This window comes from Crotalus tigris, unplaced genomic scaffold (assembly GCF_016545835.1).
Source record: "Crotalus tigris isolate CLP2741 ecotype Arizona unplaced genomic scaffold, ASM1654583v1 scf7180000024508.2633422, whole genome shotgun sequence".
Classification (NCBI taxonomy): domain Eukaryota; kingdom Metazoa; phylum Chordata; class Lepidosauria; order Squamata; family Viperidae; genus Crotalus; species Crotalus tigris.
Window position 1 is genome coordinate 1,189,465 of NW_024100680.1, and position 17,316 is coordinate 1,206,780.

Here is a 17,316-nt window from a genome sequence, read left to right on the forward strand (position 1 = left end):
GGCTTGGTCTAACAATAAATTAGAATTACAGATTCACAAATTTGGAATAGACTACTTAGAATACAAAGTCCAAATTCAGATTAAAATATACCTGACAAATGTCCATTTAAGCCTCTTACTCAGCAAAGGAGAACTTGCTTTCTCCTTGAGGAATTGGTTTTACTGCCCTTATTGACAGGAGGTTTTCTGCGCATCCATCTGGAATCTGCTGCCCTGAATTGAGGACTATCATTCCATATCCTACTAGGATGTCTGAGAACAGGTCATGGCCTTTTTCCTTGTGACATCACTTCAGGCATATGAGAATCTTAGCATATTGTCATACAATTACCATTTTCATGGCATATATATCCTTCCTTTTCTTTTTTTAAACATGATTTTGTTTTCAGACACTGAACATCTTTATTGGCCTGATCAAGTTTGTTATTTTTAAAGTGCTGGACACAGTAGTCAGGGTATTCTAATCAATGCTACAGCATAATATTACCTGATCAAATACTGGATTCATCAACCATCTCCTTTGTGTATTCTTTCTGGGGTAGAGAATTTCACTTTGATTGTAAACATTGCATTTAATTTTAATTATGGTTTCTGAAATGATCCAGCTTCAAACAATGGCTGATGGTTGGCTTGTTTCAAGTATGTATAAGAGTAACCATTGTTTGTTCAGGATCTGAAAAATGGCAAGTTTAAGGATATGTAATGACAGCCCACAGTAAACTACTATGCATTAAGAGATACTGTGGCACGAGTGAAGCTTTTACATAAATATTTTTAATGTACAGGTCTTAAAAAATAACGGAATAGCAAAAAGTCAGAAAAGTTTTAGATTTTTTTAATTAGTTGCCAGCTGAAAAAAATGCCTTAAACTTATTAGGCAATTGTTTTTTGTACCACTTAGTTCTAATCAACCAAAATGCTCAAGATCAACAGTTTTCAACTGGTATGTCACAGCACATTTGTATGCCATAAAAGGTCAGCTGCCATGATGCATCAGCAAGCCAAAATAAATGTCAGGAAGTGCTGGGTTGTTGCGCAGCTGCACAGTCAGAATCCCACTTCCATTACATCACTTGGGTAAACTGCTTCCATTTTTCCTTCTGGGTCTCAACAACCTGTGATTTCACTGGACCTCTGCTCACCAATCTAAAGTCCTGACTATAACATGGGTGCTGTGAGATGAAAAAGATTAAAAAACACTACACTAAATTTTCAGACAGAGGTTTTTCCTAAATACCTGACTCGCAGGACTTGGGTTAGTTAGGATCAATTGCCTACCTTTGCTGTTGTTGACATTGCTCCTGCCATCTTCATCTGAGAATTCATCAGTTTTGTCTGAGTTGACATGGATGTAACTTTTGAGCTAACAGCATAGGTTCGAGTTTTCTGTTTTCTCAATTGCACAAGCTGTTTTGCTAGAACCTTACAAGCTTCCTTGTTTCCTGTTTTAGCCATTTTCTTTATTTCTAATTCCTATTTATTGAAAACAAAGCTGATTTTAAAATTTGTTTGTATTTCTATTTTATCCATTATCAATATAATTATGATAATAAATAGCCACAGACACCTAACCAGTAATTGTATTTGAAAACTTTAGGAAAGTAGAAAATATCATTTTATAAATTGGTCTCTTACTATGAACAATGAACAATTATGTGATACACTTACCAGTTGCTTTTCTTGTCTCTCCAAAGCTGCTCGATCTCTTCCTATAGCCCTCTGCGTACCTCTTAATTCCTTATTTTGTTCTTTAATTATATCTAAACCCCAAAACATTTACAGTTAATTCATAGACATCAATGATATGAATAAGACATAGATTTTCTAACAGTGAGAGTATTCTTAGCTGGGTTGCTCTTCCTACTCATTACAGAACGTCAACCATTTTTCTTAGATTTCCAGAAAGGAAAAGAGACCAACTTCTTATCCAGCTTCTGGTCCCATTTGCTCTGGCATGAAATTCACCACAAATATAAATCTGCCTGTTCCTTTTACATTTTTTTAATTTTAATTTGCTGCAACATTTAATGCTCACTGATCTCTTACTCTGATACATCGACAGAAAATTCTGTTGGGTGTTGTCACCATTATGAAAACTTGTCATCTGATCAACTTGTCCTCTGCCTCCCAGATAAATAGGAGCAGTAACCCAAACAGGTTGTACATGGTAGACAGATGATAATTCTCGTCCAATATTCATATTAGATGGCAGCACATAATAACATTATTGGTGACATGGGGTGGAATAGAGAAAAAAGGGAAAGCAAAAAAGATACAGCGTACAATTTTTCAGAATCCCAGGAAACAACACCATAAAAAACCCTCATAGGCACTGAGTAATATAAACTACCTTAAAGGCTAAACAACTGCTGAAATAGTACTGCTATGACTAGTTTGTGAAATAGCATGAGGGCCAGGCAGAATTCAACAGGTATTCAACAGAATAGGGGTCACCATTGGAAAAAAACTATTGACTATTTCATGCCTCCTGTACTTTACAAATTACTATATGGACTCTTTTCATGGTCAGATTGCATGGGTAGATTTGACTTGGCATAGCATTACTTTGTTATATGTAGCATTGTATCCCAAAGGACTTTAAACGTAATGACTCAGACTCTAACTTGAGTCCAGAAGCCCACTGGCAACCAATGTAATCAATGTTATTTTAAAAGAGATTTCAAAGTAAGTTTTTTTCTAGCCTGGGAGGGTTACCCTCAGGAGATCTGGCTATCAGATTTTGTAGCAGCTGCAACTCTAGTTGCTCCCAATAACAGCCCTAAATAGAGTATTATAGTCCAACTGACTGCTGAGCAAGGTATGACTGTTGCCAGAAAACATGTTCTAGTGTATTTTGATGAAGGAATTAAAACCAAATATTCAATTTATTCCCAATAATTTTTAGTACATTCAACTGAATAACAAACCAATTCATTTTTTAAAAAAGTAGTGATTTTTCTAATACAGGAGTTGTATATGTATGTGGGGTGTATCTGTTTAAGTTTGAAGTTGTGAACAGCAACTAGCATGCACATCCTGTTTTTATGTCTTCAGATTCAAAATTTACAAGAATGTTTTACAAGATACAATTCTGGTAGGTAGATAATTTTAATGGGGTTGTAATTCCCCTGAAAGAGAAGGTCTGGGGCTTCTCTGGGACCCATGGCTCCTATTGGAAAAGTAGGTGAAATGTGTGACCAAATCATTTTTCACTAGCAAAGCCTGAGCGGAAGATGATGTCTTTGTCGCCTGGAACACTGCAATTTGTATTACATGGGCCTGCCCTTGCAAACCACACAGAAATTTAAACTGGTGCAAAATTTAACTGCCCATGTGTTGCCATGCAACATCGCTCCTACAAAAACCATATTGCTTATTACTATTTGGCTCTGGAGTGCAATTAAAGTTATTGTCGCCATCATCATCCTATATGACCTAGGGCCAGTGTATCCCATCCTAAGACTAGGTGAGAGATTATGGAAAAGCTGAAGAAGAGGCATCTAGATATTTCTCTCAGTCCAAATGCTAAGATGGAAAAAACACTCAAAAAGGTTCTGCTTTTTTTTTTATAGAATGCATCCAAAATCTGGTACCATGAATCCTATGGGATTGAAATTTAACAAATTTGTAGCTCCTGCGATGACTTTCCCTGCCTGCTTCCTACAAGGAAAGTCAATGAGGAAGCCAGAAGTTGTTCCTACTTTTACTGTTTTTTTGCTTGCATGTGTCATGTTTCTCTGTTTAGATAAGTAAAGATCTCTCTGAAACAGTGATTCAGTCGGCACAAACTGGGCTATTACTTTAATGGAATCCATATCATTCTTGCTTTTTTGGTTATTGCCAATTACCTGGGACTTGGTGGTCTATTTCGCCCACTAACTAAGATGAATAGGAAATACCTGGTGAAGTTTCCTCTCTTAACAGAATGTATAACTGGGGGAGGGAGTCACAAAGATGAACCTGAAGTCTTTGGAATAGTCTATCCCCATTCTTATGGTATTCTGGAGAACAATGAAACCTATCTTTTGGTGTCTAAACTGGTAAGGTACACACACTATTATTGTCCTGTATTATAAGAGTTCCATTGTTTCATTATAATAATCTTTATTCTGTGCTTGATTTTATATTTTGTCTAGAGCCTCTGAAGTGAGGCAGCTGATAAATCTTAAAAATAAAAATACTTTAGGTTTTCACGTACACTATTATGAATCCATGTGGAATATGGCAGTATATTAAATACTATATACTAAACACAGAAATACAACTTTCTTCTGTTTTTAGTTTGCAAATTAAAGTATTATATGGATTAATTTATGCTATTACAGTAATTTTACTATGTAAATAACTCCAGTTACTTCTAAACAGATTGTTTTCTGAAATTAATGCAATATTAACCTAATATTTTTGAACAATATATATATATATTCAATGAGAAATGCTATTGGAAACACATTTGTAACTGTCAATTAGATAAGGTGGTATTTTAATAATTATAAACATAGAATAGGTAAGAATACTGGCAATGATTTATTTTTACACAAAGATTTTTTTAAAAAAAACCCTACAGTGTTATCACTTGTTACACTTTGACTGAAAACACAAACTGTATCTTCTTTGACTAAAAGAAAATCAAGTGACAGTCTCACAGATTAGAAGCAAAGGTTCAGCTTCTAAAGAAAATGAAGTTTTTAAATTATACAGCTGCCAGTCAATGATTACATTTATCTATTTCTTTGTAAAAAATAGTTTGTGGAGATTTCTTCTTATGCCTAAGGCTATTTCAAAGTAACACACAATAAAACCAAAATAATTCATTTGCAGCTGTTCAAGAGACAGACAATTTCTTCCTCTTCTACAGAGAAAAGGGCAGTCTTTTTCTATTAAAAATCCCATTTCTTTTGAAAATGAAATATTTCCAAAGTAAGTTCCATCTTGGTTTCACAATCTAAGGAAAAGGACAATCAATAATGATAGGAAGTGCTCCTGCTTCCTCCAAGCTAGATTGTGAAAAATGAATAAAGTATGGATTGTAGCCACAGATTTATTTTACAGCTTATAATAATCCTTCTTGAAATATGATTTTCCACACCAGTAACATTTCTAAAATAGTCCAAAATAAAATTATTTCAATAATAATGTGTAAATAAATATTTCTAGCTTGCAATGATTGGAGTTAGTTTTAGGAGTGATGGAATCCATCTTTCTCTCCAAGAAACTTATTTTCCAAGATACAGTAACTTAATTTATTCAAGTTAACATGGCCGTCTAACTCCGAAGATTCTGGGTCTTACAAAAGTCATAAAAAGAAGTAAAACAGTTAAACAATTAAAAGACAAACAGGTGGCCTGTCGTAAAACAATTAGAACAAACAGGTACTACAAAATAAAGTAAGGATTTTAAAAGCAACATATTCCAGATTGAAAACAAACATGGACAAACATAAAATCAATCATCTTAAAACCTACAGTTCAATTTAATTTATATTAGTCAAAGTTAATCACGTACTACCACCCTAACTTCTGATTTTGCAAACTATGAAATCAATTAACCTCTTATTGAAAACTGACTAGGTTTAGGTTAGGAAATCATGTTGGTGGTTGGCTCTTAAATGAAGGGGAAGCCTTGAATTCATTAGAACAAAAATATGCTGTTTTTGACATGATCTTAAATCTGACACAAAGTTTTTCCTATTCTATTAAAAGAGAGAGACATCAAATCAAGATTTTATTATATTGCAATATTAAAGAAACCATTATAAACAAATTCAGAGTGATCAAACAAAATTAATTAGAAACATACCAAGACAATGTGAAAAAAGGATGCCTCTCCTGGTTCTATTGGATTTTTCAGTAGCTTTTGATACCAAAACTATTAGGAACAGGAGTTGGAGGTGCTATTTCTCAGTGGACAGTTTCAGTTTGATGGAGAAAATGGGAGATTAGCCTCTTGCCCCTACACCAACTTTTATATGAAACTACTGGGAAGTTCAGGATGTGGTATCATCAGAATGCTTTTGTTGGCTATCCAGTATAATATCCAACAAGATGCATTTCAGTGGTGACAAAAATAAGGTCCTGAACTTACTCAGAAAAAAAACCAGATGTACATGTACAGGATATGTAGTACCTGGCTCAACAGTCCCCTTAACAGGATCTAGGTGCCTTGATGGGCCACCACTTAAGCATCAGTCAGCAGTATGCTGCAGCTGCTAAAAAGCCAACACACTTCTAAGCTGTATCAACAGAAGGATAGCATTAAGATCACTGAAAGTGATAGTATTGTTCTATATTGCACTAGTGAAGCCACATTTGGAAACTGCACCCAGTTCTGGTTACCATGATACAAAATGATGCCGAGGCCCTATAAAGACAGCAGAGAAGACCAATGAAGATAATAATAAGTCCACAAGCTAAATTCTTTGATGACCAGCTAAGGGAACTAGGTATGTTTAGTGTAACAAAGAAAAAGTTAGGGGAGACATGATAGAGGTCTTCCAATACTTGAAAGGCTATCATGGGCAAGAGAGGGTCAATTTATTCTCCAGAGCACTTGAGGGAAGGACAAGAAGCAATGGGTAGAAGCTCATCAAAGGGATATCAAAACTGGACATAAGAACCAATAATCAGTGGAATAGCTTTCTTGCCAGAATTGTGGCTGCTCCATCACTGGAGGTTTTCAAGAATAGACTGGACAACCATTTGACCAGGATGGTATAAAGTCTGCTGCCTTGAGCAGAGAGTTGGACTATAAGACCTCTGAGGTCCCTTCCTGCTCTACGAATCTATGTACATTCTAAAAGTAGACTTATATATTCTGGCTGAATATACATCTGAACTGCTTATTTCTTAAGTAATTTCTTAATGTCTTAAGCAAATGACTCTGGATGGCCCACAAATAAAACACAGAAGACGAACAAAAAATGTCCTACAGTGATGGTACTTTATGAACCAAGTCACAAAACACATATCAAGTTCCACTGATCATCTGGCCATAAGGTCTGGGGCGGGGGGAACTTTAAGGCCATCTGGGATGAAAGTTGTTTCAAAGCTATGATAGAGAGGGCATCTCTCCTATGTCCACCTAGATCAGGGGTCTTCAAACTTGGCTTTTTATAACTTGTGGACTGCAACTCCCAGAATTCCTCAGCGAGGCACGCTGCCTGAGGAATTCTGGGAGTTGAAGTCCACAAGTCATAAAGGGTCCAGTTTGAAGACCCCTGACCTAGATAGATAGATGTTTTACCCAAGGGACTCAGAGCATATTTTTCTTGACAGATCTGATGGGATGGGAGGTGGTCCTGTAAGTAATATATTTGCAAGTGAGAAAAAAAAGACCAAAAATAAAGATAGGTTGTTGGACTAGAAGACCTCCCAGGTCCCTTATAACCCTACAATTCTATGATACAGAACTTTATATTACCATCTTTGGATGAAGGAAGGATACATCACATCTCAACTCCTGGAGAACAGACTGAATATGAAACTAAAATAGTATTGCTCATTGTATGTTGAGACCTGTCAACACCAGCACTATTTCTATTTGGGCAAACAATGCCAGGAAGAAGGTAAATTGTGATTTAGAGATCCTTCTGAACTTATGAATCATGCTTGACCAGGAAGTAGATGCTACGACTAGTGGGACCTTTTCAAGGATGCATTTTATGATTCAACATGCCACCCAATCATACAGCCCAGTACACTTTATATGGCTATCTTTAAAGTCTTAATGCAGACATGTCAAACACAGGGCCCGGGGGCTAGATGTGGCCTGCTAAGTGGTTTCATGTGGCCCGCGAAGCCATCCTGGAAGCAGTGAGGGAACGGCCCCCTCTGCCTTGGCCCTGGCCCAGGCCGGCTAGAGCCAATGTACAATTTTGTGGTGGCCATCTATGCTGAAATGCATTCAGTCTTAGCTCCACAAGGCCATTTGGAAACAGTGAGGAGCCAGCCCCTGCCACGTCGGCTCTGCCCCCTTGGTGCATGCTGGGGAGCTGTCACCCTTTGTGAGGAATGAATAAATGCACCATCGCCTGGAAGTGGCCAGCAAATGGCCCTCGCCTACTTCACCTATCCGGCTTGATGGGCTCCGAGGGAGGGGTTTTGGCAGGCAGTGGGGCACTTTCCTCACAGCGCCAAGAGGCTGAGCCGAGCAGCATGAATCCAAAAAGAAGCGCAATGCTGCCCAGCCCCCAGCTTGCCCAGTTTCGGCAGGCAGCAGGGCGCTCTCCTCACAGCATTGAGAGGATGAGCTGGGCAGCGCGAATTTAAAAAGAAATGCAAGGCCGCCCAGCTCCCAGTCTGCCCAGTTTCAGCAGGCAGCAAGGCACAAAGCTGACGAGCTTTGCACTGCCTGGCTCAACATCTTGGCGCTGTGAGGAGAGTGCCCTACTGCCTGCCGAAACTGGGCAGGCTGGAGGCTGGGTGGCATTGCGCGGGTGATGTTGACTCTCATGCTGCTCATGGCATCCCCTCTCCCAGAGCCCACCAAGCCAGATATATGAAGTAGGTGAGGGCCATGTGCTGGCTACTTCCAGGTGATGGTGTATTTCTTCATTCCTCACGAAGGTGACACCTCCCCAACTGTGTTTCTTGTTTGTTTTTCTCCCTCCCTCATCTCAAATATTTTCCCACCGCTCTGTACTTAGGAAAGAAGGAAGGAAAGAAGGAGAGAGAAGGTCTGAGGGAACTCCTGCCTTAGTCCTGCTCTGCTGCCCTTTCACCATCCCCTTGCCCCTTCCTCCTGGCCTATCCTGGGGTCTCTCATCCTATTGCCAAGGAAGCTGCCAGAGACCCTCAGATCTGTCCCACTCCTGCACAGGCCCCCACAGGCACCCTTGACCCGAATGATGTAGAGCTGGCCATGCACACTCAGTAGGCCACACCACTCCATCCACACCCACCCAGTAGGCCGTACCCATCCACCCCCCCCAAGGGCAACCGCAATGCTGATGTGGCCCTCAATGAAATTGAGTTTGATATCCCTGTCTTAATGTTTCAAGAATACAATGGTCTATATAATTACTTAAATTCTGTACCTTATTTTACTTTTCACTATTTTCATTTGTTATTGATATGGTTTTGGGGAGCAAGAGTAATGATTTGTACTTTAACTGTATTAATGTTTTAATTTTGTAATATTATACCCCTGTGCAAATTTCTGAGCGCTGTTTGTTGTGAAGTTTACATTAAATACAAATTTAAAAATAAAAAATTGTCTTGACAACTATTATGCCTTTTAATTAGTTCTCATGAGAACAAAGCCACAGCAATTTTACTTGGTCTTCAGATTTTCTGCTCATTCATTCTTAGTGATACTGCTATACCGTTCCTACTTTTACCTTTAATATTGGGTTTGTTTTGTTACCATAACTATTTTGCATGCCAGAAGGATGCATAATATAGGACAGCTTTATCACCTGACTGGCCTAAATTTTAATAAGAAATCACAGAAATTTATATTTCCTAGAGAACTTGAGTAGAAAATTTAAGTGTTCTGTGAACCATTTATAATATCTATATAGTGAAATGATAGCAAGAATATTAGAAAAATGGAATCTGAAAAACATTGCCTCCCCTCCTTTTATTTTTACAATCACTACCTTTCAGAAGGCACTTGAGTTTATCAATGATAGTTTGGATTTGTCTATCAATATATTTTCCAGTAGACTTAAATGGACAAGTTGAAAGGTTATCCTTAACAAGAATGCATACATTGTAAAATGGATGCTACTTTTTCACCACAATATATACTGCTCAAAAAAATAAAGGGAACACAAATGTATAGGATCCTATACGTTTGTGTTCCCTTTATTTTTTTGAGCAGTATATTTTAAATTAAATCAATATGAACATTGAGGAAAGTAGAAAACTTAGATTTAAATAGCTGTGGCATGTAAAAAATATTCAGCATTCAGTAAACACATTCCAAATCTCCATCACTATTGTAATTTAAGTCTCAATTCACAATAACTATAAAATAACAACAGTTGCTTCAGTCATAATAAAATTCCCCTTTGCCCACAATAAATCTCTTGCTTCAAAGCAGTTCAAAACATTCCCCTGCAGTTATTTATTCTGTAGAGAAAGAAAAAAAACTCATTTGAAATGCAGAGACTTCTTCCTTTTGATCCTGTGATTGTTTGAGTTGTGATATAACTATAAATAGCTTGTCACTGTGTATGTGTGTGTATCTATGTGTGTTCTCTTCATATAAAGATATCTGGAAGAAAATGAAGATATACTTTTTCTTTTTTTCAAGAAATGTATAGCAATGCTAATACAAACCATTATTTTGGGGATACTAATCTCTCTTGAATTTTGAAAAAAGTTTTTTTCAAACTATTTTTATGCCCATCAAATTCCAAAGGGTTTTTGTTTTGTTTTGTTTTGTTTTTAAAAAACACTTTGAAACATTTTTTCAGTTTCTTTTTTAAAAATACTTCTATTTATTTCTAGCAATGTTTTCAATTTGCTGTAAAAAGCAACTTTTAAGTATCTCACCATCCCTTTAAATAATCTCTTTTCCATTTGAGCAGTTTAGTTCTCTATAAAGTTTATTTTAAAGTACACACAGCATTTATCTGAAAGAGATTATAATTTCTTCAAATTCCTTTAGATTTAAATTAGTTTCCATGATAATTTTTTTCAGTCTAAATGTATAGTTCAATTTCATTTCCTCAACAGGGTTTACACTCATAAAACAAATCCGAAAATTAAATAACCAGGTATATTTGTTTTTACTAATTCTACAAACTATTTCAACAATATCTATATAACAAGAGTCATTCCACTTCCACTCTACCTTTTTAACTATGCAAATGAACACCCAAAGCCACCTACATATTTAAATCTATTACAGGTCAAGCTGAAAGTGAGAAACATGTAGAGTAGACCAAAGGGCAAGGAACCCAACCCAGAAAGTATCATGATTGCTATTTAACTTCCAGAATATTTTGGCAATCACGGGGCTGAGCGGGAGGGGGAGGAGTAGAATGGACAGTCATTGGGGGGGGGGGAACCAAAACAGAATTTCACAAGACTCGTACAGTAATGATGATAAAATAAAAAACGGGCAGTTTCGCCAGGACTCGCAGATCAAACTACAGCTGAATTTCCTAGGTCTCAGGAAACCCTGGAGCCAAGGTAAGTTAAGAGACCTGTGCGACTCTGACATCAGAAGTGGGCTACATAACCGAAGGGAGCTGTAAGAAAGGATATATCTTTGAGAAATTAAGGGAACCTCTATTGCAAAAGGAGCGGCAACCCCACCAAAAAAAAAAAAAAAAAAAAGCAGGTTTCGGCCTCACCGTCCACCGTCTTCTTCTTGAAAAGCGAAGCCATGGCGGCGTCCCAGCACCGAAACGAGTCGAGCCACCGGCCTCCTTCCTAGTTCTCAGGTGACCAGGAAGCTGCTTCAGCGCAGAGGGACGGAACGAGGGAAAACCCGCCTCCCTTACTCTGAAAACGCCAAGGCCGCAGCGACTGGGAGCGAGCAAGCGAGCAAACGGCAGCGCTGGAGGTGGAGCTGTAGCTGGGCTAGACTGGGAGGCGTTTCTGCCGCCCCGTTCGCCTCTCGCCTGCCTTTCCCAGGGCTGCGGCTTCAGCTGAGCGCAGTTTAGCGTGATAAGAGCGCGCTGAGCGTCAGCTGGGCTGCTGTTGGTCCCCCAGAACTGTCACTTCTGAAGGGGAAGCGACAGCCTGCTTCTTGTAAGAGCACAGCGCATTTGGGAAGGCTACCCGAATTTGGATAGCTCCCAAGCACCCTCATCTCTTTAACTTCATTCTCCGTCCTGAAGAGGCAATAATTGTCGAAAGGAACATTCGCCTGCCATTTTTTTTACAAGGGAAGAAATGTAACAACCTCTAAAACCAGGCTTGTTTACAATTTCTTGTAAAGCAGTAGCTTGAAGATAGAAAACAAGCAACATCTTAAAGATTGAGAAAATAGCAGTTAGCTGGTAAATGAAGGCTTCAAGAAATAGCTTTTTCCACCTCCATGTTTACTAGGAATTAGAAGTTAACCTATACAAAACTGTCCTTTTCTTTTTAAATGTACTGCCAGGTACTTTTGCTGCCTAAGAGAAGGATTGTATAATATATTTTTTTTCAGATGTTTAAATGTGGTGGTTATTCATGGCTGGAGCTACTGTTAGACTTAGAAGATACTTGAAGGTAATGCAGACTGCAAAATCCAAGCAGCTATTCTGCCTGGTGATATAAATATTTTGTGCATTAGGTAATCTTGTATTGACTATACATTCTTGAAAGAACAGAATTTGACAAATGGCTAGGTGGACTTTTTTTTAAAAAAAACATCCTGCTTTATACTTATAAATAGGAATACAGTTTATATGATACAAGGGAATTGCCAACTTTATTACTAGAGGCACTAAGATTCTTGTTTATCTTTTGCCACCTTTTTTGGCAATGATTTGTGTAAATATTTTCATGAATCTATACAAACAATATAGTATTCAACAAACCAATTGATTTAAAGTAATGATATAGTCACTTAATTCATCCAAATAGATCAATATAACCAAGGAAAAATGTTACACTTTGGGATGATATGTTTCTGAAGAATCATGAAGTAAATGCCATGATGAATTTATAAGATCACCTAATATAAATTGTTGCCAAATATAAATTATCATACAGTAATTTTGGAGAGAGGAAAAGAATTATTTTTTAAATGACCGTATGTTCATAAATGATATATTTTGTCTTTCCAAATAAATAGCTAATAAATATAAAGTCTAAAAGAGAATCATAATTTTCACTGTAAATATATATTTTCTGCAATAATTACAATCATATTTGAGTAACATCCACTGATATGCAGGCATATTCCAAAAAGGCAGTAATTTTTAAATATAACTTATACTTTATTTTAAAAGTATACTTTTAAAGCTATATATTAAAAATCAAGCAAATTTTCATCATCTTTTTTAATAAGCTTTTAGCCATGTTTTCAAACACCTTGAGAACAAGACTCTATCCTTAATGCAGATAATAACACAATTACCTTAGAATTGTTTGAAGTCAGCTTTAATAATAGGTAGTCTTTTCCTGTTCTGATATCCAACTGCTTTCTTGATAATTCATGGCATTTCTGGTTCTCGTCTGTAGCTGAAGTTGAACTCTTCATACTATTTTGCAGCATCTTCTGAAAGCATCTGACTGAGGTTATAGCCATGTAGCTAAATTTATTCTGAACATTCATATCTAATAGCTAGTCATCCTATTTTTGAAATTTTCGTGTAAGCCTGAAGATTTGTATTGCCAACTCCACACATGCTGAAGTGCATTCACCAAGACAGCTACTCCAATAGATATGCAGAACAAGTCTTTCTTCATATTTTTTCAGTTCCTATTATGTCTCAGTCTTATGGAACCATTTCAACATAGTTAAAAGTATTAACCACTGAAGTACTCTTTAGCTTTGCAAATTATACTTGTTGTACTTCCTGAATTTTCAAAATGTGTGAACTGCCAACTCAACTACTGTAAAAAGGAGTTGCTAATCCTTACTTCATTTCAGCTCCGTTGCTTTGCATGATGTGACACTGCATATGTGACAAAGCTATTACGTAACAATAGTAAGCTAATTCGTGATAATCAAGGTTCATTCTTACTTAAAGGAAATATCATAGGCTTTTGTGCCATTTTGGTGTTCCATTTGTCGAATCCTCTTTAATAAGGTGTGTTTGCTGAATCAATATTTATAATCTCATTTTCTACAGTTTTAGCTTCTCTTATAAAGACCTGGCAAGTCCTGAGCACAATGGAACCTCGTTATCCTTGGAAACCTTCCGTGTTTCCACTATGCCCATACACATACTAATACATTGCCCTTGCTAATTATGTTTCTCACCACATCTTTTTTATATGTCATTAATTTCACCTAACCCCAACTCTCTTACTCTTTCCTTTTCTCTCAACTTTGTTTTTTCATATTTTGTAGATTGATTTTCACTCATTTTCCTATATGACTAAGCCACTGCAATGTACTTTTTTATATTTTTATATTCAAGTTACATTTAGTAAGCATCCATGGTTTAAGATTCTTGATTTCTTGTTCTACCATGGGAAGTTTTTACAAAAACAAAAACCCACATTGCATTTTGTTTCACTTTTTTGTGTGTGATGTACTCAAGTATTCCAGCTACAATGTGGGCAGAACCATGTTTATTTTTTCTGACCAGTAGTAATCTCTCACAACAAGCCATATACTACCAACTACTTTTCCACTAGCGTTTGTGTATCTGAAAATTTCTCCATCCATTTCTCCAGTGTTAGCAAATATTTTACCAAGGTACACAAGTTCATTTGTTTACTCTAGTTTTAAAGATAACATGCCAACATTTTATCCACATTTTATCACATTTTATCATTTATTCTGTTAGATAACTTATAACTGCATTCTTATATTTTCAGCGTTCTTACAACAGATTCATACTTTCTTGCAGTTAAGCTGTGCTTGCTAAACAATTCTTCTTCTGCCTGAATCTTCTGCTGGAGTGTGAAAAAAGGAATTTTAGAAATTTAATCATTGTGAAACATTTTAAAGTCAGAATATTCACATTCAAGGATGAAATGATATCTCTTTACAAGATAATGCTAACACTTATATAGAGAGAGCTTTATGCTGTTTTGTTCCTTAGCATATTGTAATAATGTAGTGTTTTATTAGGAGCGCAGAAACTTATGTACAAATGTACTTAGCCATGAAGTTGATTGGAGCCCTTGGGCTAAGTACTGAACATTTCCAGATGGTGATTTGATGTGATGCAAATTTCCAATTCCCCAACATCCTCAGATAATCTATTTTGATTTTTTCTGACTTGCTTCTGAAATGAATGAAACTTGGTATTCAGCAGTTTCAACCTGGGTTTATAGGCATCTGTTTTCCAGTTGGAAGATACTTAATGCTATGTCTTCTCTTCTCAACAAATAGATTATGTTTTATATAGCCCATTTTAGTATCCTGCTGGGACTTTTGGTCCTGGGGAAAAGTCCTGATTTTTTTTTTTTTCTGCTGTGTTAGTCTTGGTGGGTTGCTATATGTGTGTAGTTCCCTGGACTAGTCATGATGTTGCTTTACTGCACAAAGGCACTCTGGTGAATGAAAAGTTCCTGTGGCTTCTGAAAATGTTTTTTAATTGCTTTTTAAAATGATATTCCCCTTCTGGCCTATTGATAGGGTCATTTTGCAAACTACCAGTCAAATCTGCAGAAATATACATGGACAAATTGCAACTATTATTATAATGCATGAATATTGTGTGTACGGGGTCAGGAATGCTAGAAATGTATTAGTTTTCTTGTCAAAAAAGCATAAAAAGCAGTTTCTTAATTCAATAGAGCACTAAAATGTGTTTCTGTATGTGAGTGATTCTGTATGTCTTACTAGTTAGTTATCTTGAAGCAGAAAGGATGTGCATTGATTGGTTGGCACTCTGCTCAGCAATTGGCAAGAAACATTTCTCTGCAAATTCAAAATTTGCAATCAAGTAGATAGTATCAGGCTAAAAACATTTGAAGTTTTTGAATGAACATACAGAAATACAAATTGATTTTAAAATATATTGGAAATTATTAGGTTATAATACCTGCCATGTGACAGATCTCTTTCATAGGGTAATTGTACACATACATTAGGACTACTAATTGAGAAATACAGATTAGTATATATATATAGATATCTGTAATCCTTGTAAGAAGCTTGAATATTTATAAAGCAGCTAATCTTGTTGTGTTAATTGTTTTATAGCCTAATTAAATGATAAAAGGTGTATTTCTAATAGTGATCAACTCATGATTTTTAAGTATACATTCTTCATATTCAGTGTTCAAATTTGCGAGTGTATGAACATTGTTGCAAAACTGCTTTTGCAAAACTGCTTTTCTTTTTATATCTTGATATCAATCTCCTTATGGATTTGTTTCCATGCAGCTGCATATTTTTATTCAAAGATGTTTTAAGAGTTATTATTTGAAGAAAACACACAATATTTGCTGAAATTACTAGAATAACATTATGTAGCTATTAGGAAAAACATTTAGGTGAAATATATTTCCATTAAAGTTTTTTTCCCTTCTTTTCCTCTCTGATTAGTTTTTTAAAAAATAATCTAATATTGAACTTGTGATAATATAAATTACAAGGATTTATAATAACCATTTCCCATTTAATGAAACTCGTTGAAATATATTTTTAATGTGGCTTGAGAAAACCATAAATATGTTTTTGTGGCAATTTGTGAAAATCTTAACTACCGTAAATGTGGCAGTTTTTATTTTACAAAGTTGTCATGAAGGCTTATGGTCAATCCACTTGCCTAGTAGGTTTATATCAGGTAAGCGACAGAAGAAATATCAAATGGTCACTGAAAAATAATGATCTTTGTAAATCATACTAGCAAAATTAGAATGAAGTGTCTTCAAAAGGCAGACCAGTTGGTAGAGATTCACAATGCTATTATTATAGCAAATTCTCAATACTATAAATAGAGACAGAGGAAAATGTTTGCCATCTCTTTAGGAATGTTCTGTGTAAAATGAACAAAGTTACTAAAGCACATCTATGTCTAGAAATTCTAGTCAGATTCACACAATTTAAACTGTTTAACTATTTATCCCATCTGGTTTCTGCACAAATATTTGGGAATGTGGCAGAGTTGTCACAATGGTTTTATTGAATAGTATTGGTAGATGTGACTACCTTTGCTGGGAATTTTATGAGGGTTTTTTATGATGTTTATTATGATTTTATGAGTTTTTTATTATGATTTTTAAGTATTGTTTTTTACAGGTAGTCCTCCATTTATAACAGTTCATTTAGTGACCATTCAAAATTACAACAGCACTGAAAAAAGTGACTTATGACCGTTTTTCACACTTACAACCATTGAGGCATACCCATGTTCAAAATTCAGATGCTTGGCATTTGAGTCATATTTATGATGGTTGCAGTGTCCCAGGGTCATGTAATCCCCTTTTGTGACCTTCTGATTAAGTAAACTCAATGGGGAAGCCAGATTAACTTAACAACCGTGTTACTAACTTAAAAAATCAGTGATTCACTATGGCAAGAAAAGTCATAAAATAGGGTAAAATTAACTTAACAAATGTCTTGCTTAGCAACTTTGGGCTCAAGTATGGTTGTAAGTTGAAGACTACCTGTACGTTGCTGTATTGTTAGTTGTTTTTACCTTGTTTTAACTCTTTGTAAACTGCACTGAAGACTGAAATGAGTATGTAAAATTATTAATATTATATATTAACATTATATATTAATTGATTTTCTTTACACCTT

General features: G+C 36.0%; 1 protein-coding gene across 1 annotated transcript in view; it reads right to left on the reverse strand.

The window, feature by feature from the left end:
• CHMP2B (charged multivesicular body protein 2B) overlaps positions 1 to 11,519 on the reverse strand; it is a 13,468-nt gene extending 1,949 nt beyond the window's left edge. The window contains exons 1-3 of the mRNA XM_039333787.1: positions 11,306 to 11,519; positions 1,669 to 1,760; positions 1,279 to 1,473 (exon numbers count right to left, since the gene is read on the reverse strand). Of these exons, the coding sequence (XP_039189721.1) occupies positions 1,279 to 1,473; positions 1,669 to 1,760; positions 11,306 to 11,339 (321 nt within the window). The 5' untranslated portion in view covers positions 11,340 to 11,519. The remainder of the gene's footprint in view (positions 1 to 1,278; positions 1,474 to 1,668; positions 1,761 to 11,305) is intronic.
• Positions 11,520 to 17,316: the final 5,797 nt, after the last annotated feature.